Raw genomic sequence first — 13,648 nt, forward strand, 5'->3', positions numbered from 1 at the left:
TTAATAAACTTCTCTATAACAGAGACATTTTACACTGTCTATCTTCACAATACATTCATCCACATTTAAGGCATTCTTCCCTAGTGCATGTGCAACTAAATTCCCTTCTCTTTTGATGTGGTTAATAGAACTCTCTTCATAGCAATGCATCTTGGCTCTAATATCAGAAATTAACATACCAAAGTAAGTATCATCCAGTGATTGATTCTGCACTGCCATCACAACCTTTTTGGAATCTCCCTCCAAGATAATTTTCCTCAAGCCTAATTCAAAACCAAAAATGGATACTTTAAGGGCTGCATACGCTTCTGCTGTAAGAGGATCTGGAAATAAGTCTTGTCTCTTTCTCATGGTAGCCAAAATATTTGCTTCTTCATCTGTAACCACTACCCCTATTCCTATTTTACAGTGAATTGTATCTACCCCAACATCCCAATTAATCTTGTAGAACCCTGGTGGAGGCCTTTCCCAGATTGTAACAACTGAGTTAGAAGGAATTTGGTTGATGGTTACCTTTGTTTCAGATAGCTTGAGCTCTTGCAGTAGCTGCTTAACAAGGAACATCACTGAGTTTGGAGATATTACATTTCCTTTAAAAATAAATTCATTTCTTCTCCATATTTTCCATAATACCACTGCCAATTCAATCATCTCATCCTTATTCAGTTTTTTGAGCATTTCTTCCAGAATATCCTTCATGTTGCTATGATTCCTTAGAATTTTTTGGATTTTGATTGAGCACTGTCCCAAAACATCATTTGTTGTAGCACACTCTCATAGTTTATGTTCAGTTGTTTCTGGTACCTGTAGACACATAGGACACATTGAATCATCCAGAATTTTCTTCTTGCTAAGGTTAGTCTTGGTAGGTAAAATGTTAATTCAAACTCTCCAAAGAAAATTCTTGGTAGCTGAAGGTATTGCTAGGTTCCAGATTTTGGTCCATGCTTATTTATTAGGATTATTTTGTGAAGATTGACCTTTTTGACTATTCTGAAAATCATCCTGGAAGTGATAGGCGCTTCTAACTGAGAAGATACCATTTGTTGTTCCTCTCCACACCATCTGATCTGGGATGTTACAATGGCTTATAGGAATTTGGCTTATTAGTTCAGCCTCTTCCTTGGAGAATGTCTTTAACCAAATTAAGCTTCCAATCCTTTGTGTTCATTTATAAGATCCATCACTTTAGCTTCTGACCCTAAGATTCTCATTTCAGATTGAGGTTTGAAAGTAATAGGTCTTGGCAACCATTTATCTGACCAATCAGAAACTGATTTCCCATTGTTTATCCTCCAAATGATCCCATTTTGAAGCAGAGGTCTAGCATGTAGCATGCTCCTCCAAGTATAGGAAGGCCTGTTTCCCAATTTGGCATTAAAAAATCAGAGTTTGGGAAATATTTACCTTTGAGTACTCTGGATGCAAGAGAGTTTGGAAACTGTAAGACCCTCTACCCTTGCTTTGCTAACATGGCCAAGTTAAAATTTTCAATTTCTCTGAATCCCAGCCCCCCTTTGTCCTTTGCTTTTCCCATTTGATTCCAATTAATCCAGTGCAATTTTTTGTCCAGCCCCTTATGGGACATCAGTACCCTTTCATCAACTTATTGAGTTCCATCAGTAATCCTTTAGGGAGTTTGAAAACCCCCATGCAGTAAGTTGGTATGGCTAGAATAATTGATTTGAGGAGTATTTCCTTCCCTGCTTGTGAGAGAAATTTCATTTTCCAGTTACTAATTTTTTCCTTCACTCTATCCAGGATTCCATTGAAAGTTTTAAACTTGGATCACCTACCATTGCTGGTAGTCCTAAATAATTCTCAAAGGATTCAAAAGTTTTAACCCCTGCAATGCTAGGAATGATATCTCTGGTGGCTAGTCTTGTATTTTTGCTGAAAAATATTGATGTCTTTTCTTTGTTCAACCTCTGACCTGAAGCATTTTCATAGTGCCCCAACAAGTGTAACAACCTACTCCATTCAAGAGACGAAGCCTTACAAAATACAAAACTCTCATCTGCAAAAAATAGATGATTTATAAGGATCTGTCCTTTAGCCAATGGTATTCCAGTTATCATACCAGAGGCTTCTGCATTATCAAGTAATCTATGAAGGGCCTCTGCACATAATATAAAAAGGTAGGGTGATAGTGAATCACCCTGCCTAATTCCTCTTGTAGGTGTAAAAGCTGGTTGAGGACTACCATTTATTAATAAGGAATAGGAAACAGTAGTGACACATGTAAGGATAAGATCAATCCATTTTCTAGCAAACCCCATCTTCACCAACACAGTCTCGATAAAACTCCATTCTAATCTGTCATAGGTTTTACTCGTATTCAACTTCAAAGTCATATACCCCACTGCACCTCCTATTTTACAATGCATAGAATGCAATGTTTCAAAAGCAACTAAAACATTGTCTGCAATTAATCTTCCCTTTACAAAGTCACTTTGGGTAGCAGAAATTATACTTGGAAGTATGGACTTTAATCTGTTTGCTAAGACCTTGGCTATGACTTTATAAATGACATTGTATAAGCTTATGGGTCTAAACTCATAAGTTTTGTTTGGACTTTTGGTTTTGGGAATGAGGACTATGAATGTCTCATTTATATTATTAGGCCAAGCATTAGTATTTAGAGCTAAAAGAACTGCATCACAAATATCTTGACCAACTATATGCCAATGTTGTTGAAAAAAACCTGCAGAGAAGCCATCTGGGCTTGGAGAACTGAGAGGGTTCATATTGAAGATGGCATCTTTCACTTCACAGTTGATAAATTCCCTGAGCAGCATCTTATTCATTTCCTCTAAGACTGATATTTGCATGGGATAAAGGCATTCTGATTTCTCACTGACCAGAAGGAGCTGAAGAAGTGAACAAACTTTTATAATAATCCTGGAAGATTTGATTAATGTTCTGTGTAGAGGTATGTGTCTACCCCTCCCCACAACAAATGCCTCTAATACAGTTAGTATGTCTTCTTTGGGATGCACATGTGTGAAAGAATTAAGTATTTTTGTCCCCCTCTTTTAGCCATTTCTGCTTTGCTCTTTGCTTCCACTTCAAATCTTGTGACTCAAGTCTCATATGCACTGCTTTATGAAGTTCTTGAATTTTCATGTGAAGATTGCCCATATTCCTTTCTTGTAGTTCTCTGAGCTGAGTCAATTTCCTTTCAATATCCCATCTGTTTTCTTTTTCTATTTCTTTGCTCCAATTGACCAATTTGAATTTGCACTTGTTAAGCTTGTCTGACACAGACTCGATTGTGTTTTGATTCTCTGAAGTACCAGTCCAAGCTTCTGAGACTAAGTCCTTAGAACCTACAATGTGACCCCAACTAGCCTCATATCTAAAGATGCTTCTAGCTCTTCTTTCATATGCACATCTATTATTTAAAGTTATGAGAATAGGATTATGGTCAGAGCTGCAAATTGCTGAACTAGACACCCTCATATCAGTGAACATACTGAAAATTTGATGATTCCCAAGGGCTCTATCTAGTCTTTCCTTAATAAAATGACTACCTTCTCTATTATTAACCCAAGTGTATTTAATACCTTGATAGCCTAGGTCATATAACTCAGACTCTTCCATTGCTTGTCTAAAAGATTCCATTTGAGCATAGGGCCTAGAAGACCCCCCTTTCTTCTCATGTTATTGTAGGATCTCATTAACGTTTCCCATACATATTCAAGCCCTATTGTCCAAAGGCTTTAACATCTTTAGTAACTGCTTGTTCCCTTCTCTTTGAGCAGTAGTAGGATTGCCATAGAATCCTATTAATAGCCAAGTTTTCCCAACTTCAGGATCAGAAATATTTACAGAAATATGGTAATTAGTGTAAGACACTAGTTCTACTGTATTGGAAGACCTCCACATCATTGCTTTAACACCACTACAACCTCTACATCCACCACAAAGCTTCTATCAAAGCCCAGATTATTTCTGATTCTTTCAATCCTTTCCCTCTTACTCTTAGTTTCTATAAAAAAAACTATATTTGGGCACTTTGTTTTCACCAAAAGGTGAAGCTTTCTAACTATTCGAGGGTTCCCAAGCCTTCTACAGTTCCAGCTAAGGCACTTCATTGATGCTGGTGGGGTTGCTCAACAGCCTCCACCATCCAATCCTGATTTAAACTCGATTCAGGGTTGAGCTCTTCTCTTGATTTTTTTGATTGGCTATGATTATCACTGCATTCACCTATTAGTCTATCTCTTTTCCTACCACTTGTCTCCATATCCAGAGATGGTATTCCTTCCACTTGGCCTTCTCTTGCTCTTATTTTCCATCCCATTTTCTTTATTGAAATAACAGCTGTATTTATAGATTCCATATTGGGTTGGTCAGAGTTAGAAGCTGATTTGGTAATTTTGTGCTGATTGTCTTGATCCTCCAGGGATAGGTCAGTGTGTTCATGGAGTTCCAAATTCTGCTCCTCTTGATACCCTTCCTGCCCAATTTGAAGAGCCTCAGTGTTCATAACAAACTCCTGCTAGGACCTCATATCTTTCTGGTTGTTTTCTATAGTTTTGGGTAAAACTAAATTAGATGGTTGAGGAATTTCTATACCTTGTTCATCCCCCAGAGATGAGATTGTATCTTGGTAGACTCTCAGTTCCCTGCTATCCCCCTTCTCTGAATGAAATTGAGTTGGAATTCCCTAGTTTCTGTTTCCTCTTCCCCCATATCTTCTGTCTCCTCTTCCAAATGAGTTAACTGATGTAGCTCTTAGCCATTGACCATATTGAGCCTTTTGTATGATCTTTGTATGAGTTCTAGCCCTTGTAACTGCACAGATACGATCTGGATGCTTGAGAATCCCACATTGAAAACAGAAAATAGGAAGTCTTTCATATTTGAATTCTATCCATCTTTGAGTCCCATCCATCTTTATCGTTCTTCCTCTAGGTAATGGTTTTGTGATATCCAAATTCACTCTAATTCTTATGAATTTTCCCCATCCACTACCTTCTCCATCTACATCAACAGTTATAACATCACCCACAGTGGCTCCAATACTTTCCCTTCCTTCTATTGTCATGGCTACAAGAGGCATACCGTGTATTTGAATCCAAAATGGTTCTTGTGTAAATTTAATCTCATTTGGAGGTGTGTTGCTGTCAAATTCTTGAATACAAATCAAGTATTTGTCAAAAGACCAAGGTCTCCCATCAAGAACCCGTTCTATATCCACCTCCTTTTGAAACTCAATTATGAACCTGTTATGCCTCACCACACTGAAAGCTATCCACCCCTCTGGGTTCCATATTTTTGTCAGGGTCGATTTGAATGCTTCCCTGTTTAAATTTTTTTCCTTAAGAAGCAAAATTATCAAGTTCTTTTACCCCTCAGTATTGATCTCTTGGTATCTTCTTCTGTTAAAGGGATTTCCAATTTTTCTTTGTTTGTGAGATTAAAATCCTCCCACAGTCTCTCTAATTCATCCTCCATAATGAAATCAGATGACCAACGTTCAGTGCTTCTCATATTCAGATTTGCTTTGTTGAAGAAAATACCCACCACCGCCTTACCCCTTCAGAAAGAGAAGGACAAAATCGCTCTCAAGCTGCTCAAAAAGAGAGACCATTGGTCATGTGAGCTTGGAAAGCTATAGACTATGCCCCCGAATTGTTAAGTTGTATATATGTGTCATAGAGCGGACTCGAAATTGAAATGGAACGAGGAATACTTTCCGTTGGATTGAGAAATCATTTTAATTCATCCCATCTCATTTCATTTTATCATTATAATATTTTCAAATTCTTACATAAAATATAATAAACAATTCAATTTTTTTAATTTTCAAAATAATAATAATATTAAAAAATAATATTATAATAATATTTTATTCAACTTTTAACTTTTATCTAAAATCATCTCATCTCATCTCATCTCATCTCATCTTGTTATTTAAATATGATTTAATTTTTTTTATAAAATGTGAAATAGTAAATAGTGATTGATAAGAAGAGTTTTTCTTATTTCTTTGGCTGTTGTCTAAAGGAGGAGGCGAGGAGCTGCACTTGCGGATTAGGTGGAGCTCCACTAGCTAAGGGACGAGTAATCGAATTATGGGCCAAAACTGACCATCTCGCCTTGAATCGGAAATTTTGAATCCGAATGGGAGAGATCAGAGATCCTGTGTTTGTGTCTCGAATCATTTGTTTTAAGGCTTCAGGAAACGATACAATTTTTTCTTTTTCTTTTTTTACTTTTGTTTTGATATGAAAAGTGTAAAAAGAACAACTCAATGGAAAGATGAGCAGATACCATCATGAGCTAAGGAAATGACCTCATAAATGACACAAAATTGCAGATTTAACCAAAAAGCTTGAACCAGTGGGTGATGAGGGAGCCATGTGGCATGGCACATGTGATCTATAGAGACCAAATAATGGTCTGGATTTGTTTAAGAGTTAAAAAGCAATTTCATGTCCTTTATTAGGTGTGGGGCAAGTGGCATTATCAGTGAGTACTAAAGATATTGTAAAGTGTAATGAGGAGACTTGCACGAGTTGACTCAAAACTTTCATCTTCTGCCCTTTCCTGCCCCCAAAACCAACCTGACCTCTCATTCTTACTTTTTCTCTGTTCTTCAAATTTTCCAACCACTTCTCATGCTCCCCCACTCCATCCTCACTCCTATTTCTTGCAAAATTTCACAAATTCTTCACCAAATAACACATACTCTTTGACAAGTTTGGAAACTTAGATGAGATATAGAATTTTTATCTGATCTCATTTTATCTCGAAAATTTTATTCCCAAATATAATTCAAATATAAAATTTTTAAACTAATCATTATAATTTTTTCAAACTAATCATTATAATTTTTTCAAACTTTTAAATAAAAAAATAAAAAACAATTCTAACTTTTTCAAATTTTTAAATAAAAATAATATTTTTATAATATTTTAACTTTATAATATTTTTTATTCAATTTCTTTCTCTCCTTTTCCAAAACTTTAAAAATATTCAATTCAAATTATCTCATTATTATTCACAAATTATTTTACTATTATTCACAAAATTATCATGTCATTTCACTCCCCAAACAAGCCCTAAGAGCATACAAGTATCCTACACAAAAAATAAAAGTGCCCATAAAGAGATTTGTTAGGGTTAAAGAGAGTGACCAAATTAAGAAGTGTTCAACACTTTTAAATTTTGTAGTGTTAATACTTGATTGCAGTTGACCGAGATGTGATGATTGATCATGATGAAAAATCTTGGAGAAAATATTATATAGGGTTCGGTTAGGGCCATATAATTTGGGTTGATATTTTAATTTGAAAAATCATATATATAATAGATGAGGAATTTGTGATATTTAAAGTGTATGGAGTTAGTTTGATTAAAGATCGAAACTATAGGATTTGAGGCTAATTATGTAGATTAAATTTGATTGAAAAATCATATTTTTAAGTTAGTTTGTATAGCACACCTAATAAAATTATTATATGGCATAATTTAGTTTGGAAGAAAAATTTTCTATATTTAAATCTTACAAATCAAATCTTACTATTTAAGTGGTGTGGATTGTGCGTTCTATACATTGACTTGAGCATAGAATAACTCAATTTAATTTAGGATCTATTAGCAAGAGGGCAGAAGGGGCGCCCACGTGGGCTGACCCCCTCCCTTCATGCTTAGAGTAATGTATGGCATTAAGCCGTTCATTACTTGACTTGTAACGGATGGCTTAATTCCATACGTTACATGCTGTTGCAGCTTGCAACAGCTGATTTGATTGCAGTGTAGTGGCTAGTTTTGGCTTCATCTGAAATACACAAAAGCCCTCTCTCTTTTTGTTCTCTCCTGATAAGATATTTAGGCTGTGAATTTGTTAAGTGTTACTCTAGTTTTATACTACGTAGTACACTTCGCCACTAAGAGGAAACGCTTGCTATTTGTCAATCTGGAGAAACTTGTAAAGCAATTTTATAAGTTGAGCTTGAGATATTTTTTCTGTTGTGCTTTCTTACATTGATATAAGAGCTTTTATAGTTGCTTCCAGTTTATATTTTTTCTTGCATATGCTTGAAATTTGGGTGCCATTTTTTTTATCCTCTTTTTTTAAAAGGCCCGTGCGCACCAATGGTGCTGCCCCGTTTTTTTAAACTATTTTTTTTTTTTTATGCTGGCAAGCATCGCAAGGTGCTGGAAGCATCGCAAGGTGCTGGGAGCACCACCAAGAAGGTGGTGCAACGCGCACCAATGAGGTGATGCGGCACCACCTTGTCGCTTGGAGTTGTTATTTTGGCGGTGGAAGTAGCTGAGGCTGCTTGTGGTGGACCCTAGCAGTGGCTGCAATGCTGCTGTGTAAGGGCTACTGTCTGAAGGTTGAAGATGACTTTAAGTCATTTGGGCTTGGCCCTACTGCCCATTCATTTTTTTTAAAACAAAAAGAAATCTGGGTTGGGCCATTCAGCTCTACTGTGTTTGTTTAAAAAAAAAAGGGCTTTTTTTCGAAGACCAACACTGTGTGAGCTCAATTTTTTTAAACACAGAATAAAAAGAAAGGGATGAAAATGGCACCCCTGGGACTCCGCACCACTGGGTTGCAACTTACATTTGGTTTAGGTGGGGATTTTAAATGTATTTATTATACATTTATTTCGTTTTATAAAAAGAATAAAATTTTTTTCGCATGATTTAATATATGCTTAGATATATTGTTATATTACACGTGATCTTTTATTTAATGTTTTAGATTAAATGTGATTACATGTGAATATATGATTATATTCATGCTATTTTATTTAATTCCATAATGTTCTTTTACATGTGATCTTTTATTTAATATTTTAGATTAAATGTGATTACATGTATGTGTGAATTAAACATGTGGATATGTGATTATTTTATCATCTATGAATGTTAGGCTTGAATGTTTAGACATTAGTCTTTAATGATAAAATAGAAAAATTCTCACTAAGTAGTCTTAGTTAGAATTGTCAATGTAAATGACAGGCTGAAATAATTGCAGTGACCCCAGTAAGAACTGTAAATGCACTGTATAGCTAAAAGACCATGTGGCCCCAATAAGAACTGTAAATGCATTGATGGAACAAGAAAAATGAATTGTAATGGTCTTATATGAACCATCTTTATAGACTGGCCCAACAGGTTGTTGTGGTTGGAGTAGCTGTTTTTGTAGATTGGCCTAAAAGGTTACTGCGATTTTAGTAGGTTATGTTTTTACATGTGACTAGGGCTAGATGACTACTTAAGATAGTGTGAGTATGGTTGAGATTTATGATGATTAATTCTCCTATATTTTTTTTTAAAATTTGTGTGGGAATTAGGTTAGAAATTTAATAATTGGATATTGTGGCGCAAGAGATGATTTTGAAATTTAGCGATTTTTCGATCTTGCGACATGTCTAAATTATTTTTTTTCTAACTTGGATGGATGCGGCAAATTTCTTAGGTGTGTGTGTAATATCTATTTTTTGCGTATTGTAGTGAAATGACATCCAAGAGTATAGTTGCCGATTTAAACAAATGGGAGAAATTGGATGGGGAGAACTACGACATTTGGTATCGCAAGATCCAATATGTCTTAGATGAGCAAGAGGTATTGGAGGCCTTATCTCACTCCCTTACTGCGCTCGGGGAAGAGATCTTGGAACAACACAAGATAGATTAATTAGTCTATACTCAATGGGTTAAGAAAAGTCGGTGTGCACGCATAATAATGTTAAGCAGCATGCACAATGATCTAATGTGTGAGTTTGAGATCTATGATATTGCCCAAAGCATGTGGTAAGCTTTGAAGTTGAAGTTTGGTGGAACTTCAGCCACTAGGTTGCTTGGATTAACTATGAGGTTTGACTCCTATAAGATGCGCTCTGACCACACCATGAAGCAGCATCTTAGGGCTATGTCCACCATGATCAGCGAACTTAAGTCGGCAAGAAACAACCTGACTGATGAACAACAAGTTTAGGTAGTGATAAGATTACTGTTAAATTCTTGGGAGAATATGAGCCAGAACCTGACACATAACGAGAATGTCAAAGACTTTGATGATGTCTCGCGTCACTTGAAATTGGAGGCTGAGCGCCTAGAGGCCGCTAAGCCCAATTATAAGACCTATGTGGCTAATTCTGGTTCGCGCAAGGCATCAAGACCTAAGCGCAAGAAGTCCAAGAATGAGATAGCTGCTGGACAAATTAAGAAGGTGTCAGAAACTTCTCAGTGCAGCAAGAGGGGCAAGCGCGGGAAGAACAAATCAAAATTAGAGTGCTTCAACTGTGAAAAGAATGGCCACTTCACTCGTGACTATACTGAGTGGAAGAAGGTACACTCTGACTTTTCTCGCATTATTTTTTTAACTAGTCATGTGATGGTTGCTCACTCTTATCCTGTGTGGACTGTTGATTCAGGAGCAACCGAACACATAGCGCGATACAGAGTCAGATTTGTGGAGTACCGCCGATATCCAGCTGGGAGCCGTGATATCAAGGTGGGGAATGGAGCTAGCGTGGAGGTACTGAGACTTGGTACCTACAAGCTGGACTTGTGGGGTGGCCGCACTCTTTTCTTCCATAATGTGCTATACGCTCCCGAGATCCGATGAAACTTACCTTCTGTAGTCACTCTATTAAGACTTAGTTTTCGAATTGTATTTGAAAATAATTATGTTTTCTTTTATTTGAGCCATGTGTTTTATGGTAATAATTTTCTTCAAGACGGTTTTATGATATTGAATTTGGATTATTCAAATATAAATGAGTCTATTGCTTTTCTTTCTGCATCTGATAATCTGGATTCATATAAATTGCATACTAGGCTTGGCCATATAGGGCAAGATAGAATGTCTCGGTTAGCTAGAGAAAGCCTGATAGACGATCTCCCTAAGGTCATCTTGCCCACATGTGAACATTGTCTAATTGGAAAAGTTAAGATAAAACAGTTTAGAAAAGCCACTAGGGCATATTTCCCACTGCAATTAGTCCATTCAGATATCTGTGGTCCAATGAGTGTGAGGGCTAGACACAGAGGTGTTTACTTCATCATATTTATAGATGATTTTTTATGTTACGGTTATGTCTACTTAATCTCCCATAAATCTGAAGCATTGGAATGCTTTAGGCGATATCTAAGAATGGTTGAGAATCAATTAGACAAGAGTTTAAAAACTCTAAGAACTTACCGAGGACGAGAATATCTCTCTGAGCAATTTAAAAGACTCTGTGATGAAAAATGAATCAAAAGATAGCTGATGATGCTGAGTAAATTGCAGCAAAATGGTGTGGTGGAAAGAAGAAATCGAACACTACTTGAGATGGTTAGGTCAATGATAGTGCAAGCAAACCTTCCAATTTCTTTTTGGGGGGATGTACTTTTGATTGCTGCCTACATTCTTAACCGAGTGCCCTCCAAATCAGTAACTTCCACCCCATATGAATTATAGACCAGCGAGAAACCCAATTTGAGTAACTTGCGGCCATAGGGTTAAACGGGTTTTGTTCATGATCTTTCTCATAGGTATGAGAAGTTAGGCCCTAGAGGGAAGAAGTGTATCTTTATAAGGTACTTAAAACATTCTAAAGGGTATGTGTTAATGGGTGAACAATCTGATGGAAGTGTAACTGAAATTGAGTTACGAGATGTGGATTTTATTGAAGATAAGTTTCCAAGTGGATGTGAGGTTGATAGGAGTTTAGAACTTCATGAGATTGTTGAACAAGAGGAAAGTGCTCCAAGGAATTTAGTTGAGAATGAGGAAGAAATTCTCCAAGCTCCTACAAACTATAAAAAAAATTTGAATCTAAGTGGGAGCACACCACTTGTCAATTAATCATAACGACCTCAGCCATGTAGAAGCACACGTGAAAGTATTCCCCATCGTCGTTTTGAGATTGAAGGGGAAGTTTTTATGATAGTTCTTCATGATGATGACGAGCCTAGGACAATTCACGAGGCTCTCTCATCTTTTAGTAAAGATTAGTGGATGAAAGTTCTTAATAATGAGATTGAGTCTATGAAGACTAACCAGATCTGGGATTTGGTTGATATACCGACAGGGCGTAAGACTATTGGAAACAAATGGATTCTTAAGGTCAAACGCAAGTCGGATGGATCAATAGATAAGTACAAAGCTCGTTTAGTGGCGAAATGATATACCCAACATGAGGGTATAGATTATGAGGAAACATTTTCACCAGTTGTGAGGTTTGTCTCAATTCACCTGATTCTAGTTATAATAGCAAACGTGGATTTGGAACTCTACTAGATGGACGTTAAGACAACATTTCTCAATGGAGAACTAGATGAGGAGATCTATATGGATCAACTATCAGGTCTTGTGGTCAAATGTTAAGAGCGCAAAGTGTGCAAGCTCAAACGATCTATATATGGCCTAAAACAATCATCTAGACAATGATATCTCAGATTTCATCGAGCCATTATCTCGAATGGGTTTACGATGATCATAGAGGACCATTGTGTCTATGTCAAAAGGTCCAAGAAGAGTTTCATTATGTTATCATTGTATGTTGATGACATACTACTAGTTGGAAATGATAAAGGGTTGATAGTCGCCACAAAATAGTGGTTACCCTTCAATTTTGAGATGAAGGATATGGGTAAGGCAGAATACATTCTACGAGTTAAAATCTACAGGGATCGCTCAAAGAGAATTTTGTGTTTGTCCTAACAGACTTACATAAAGAAAGTCCTCGAGCGCTTCCTAATGAGTGGATGTAAACCCATTGACACCCCTGTTGCAAGAGAACTTGTCCAAAGAATTGTGTTCTAAGACTCAAAGAGAAAAGGAAAAGATGGTCCGTGTCCCTTATGCTAATGCTGTGGGTAGTCTGATGTACGTAATGATGTGTACTCGGCCTAATATATGTCATGCAGTTGGCTTTGTGAGTAGATTTCAGTCAAGAGGATTATGCGATATCTTAAGGGAACTGCGGACTATATTCTGTACTCTTAGGGTTCAGATTTGCAGCTAAGAAGTTACAGTGATTCCGACTGGGGCAGTGACCTAGATGAGCGTAAATCAACCACTAAGTATGTCTTTCTGCTCAATAAAAGTGCCATTACATGGAGCAGTAAGAAACAACCTTGTATAGCTTTATCCACTGTGGAGGCAGAATATATAGCTTGTTCTGCAGCAGTTCAAGAACCTGTTTGGTTACGGAGGTTCCTAAAGCATTTAGACATTGGCACGGATACTTCAGATCCGGTGACGATATTCTGCGATAGCATGACAGCTCTCGCATATGCTAAGGACTCAAAATATCATGGAAGAACCAAACATATAGATATTAGATATCACTATATTAGAGACATAGTAGCACAAAAGGAAGTGGTTCTGAAACACCTTTCTACGAGTCGCATGGTTGCTGATCCCTTAACAAAATCTATTGCAAGAGATGTCTTTGAGGCTCATGTTAGGAATCAAGGACTGCGTAGATTGTAAATGTAATTTGTGTTTCAAATGACATTGAGATATAACCTTTCATTTGGGATATTAATACAACATGATTCAATTCTTGTGTTTATTGTATTGTTTTTTCTAATACACACACAAGATATGTCAACTGACTTAGATCGTCTCACTCACACGAGCGATCGTCTCTAGTGCTTGAGTAGCGAGTAGAGATGAGACACTGTG

General features: G+C 36.7%; 2 protein-coding genes across 2 annotated transcripts; both read right to left on the bottom strand.

The window, feature by feature from the left end:
- On the bottom strand, nt 1-699 carry LOC109000548. The gene has a single exon (XM_018977467.2). It carries the CDS (start codon nt 697-699, stop codon nt 1-3), a length of 699 nt encoding a protein of 232 aa, XP_018833012.2.
- A 2,313-nt stretch (nt 700-3,012) lies between these two features.
- Nucleotides 3,013-3,603, bottom strand: LOC118348646. The gene has a single exon (XM_035690705.1). The coding sequence runs from the start codon at nt 3,601-3,603 to the stop codon at nt 3,013-3,015; it is 591 nt and encodes a 196-aa protein (XP_035546598.1).
- Between the last annotated feature and the right edge of the window lie 10,045 nt (nt 3,604-13,648).

Source organism: Juglans regia, chromosome 6 (assembly GCF_001411555.2).
Source record: "Juglans regia cultivar Chandler chromosome 6, Walnut 2.0, whole genome shotgun sequence".
NCBI lineage: Eukaryota > Viridiplantae > Streptophyta > Magnoliopsida > Fagales > Juglandaceae > Juglans > Juglans regia.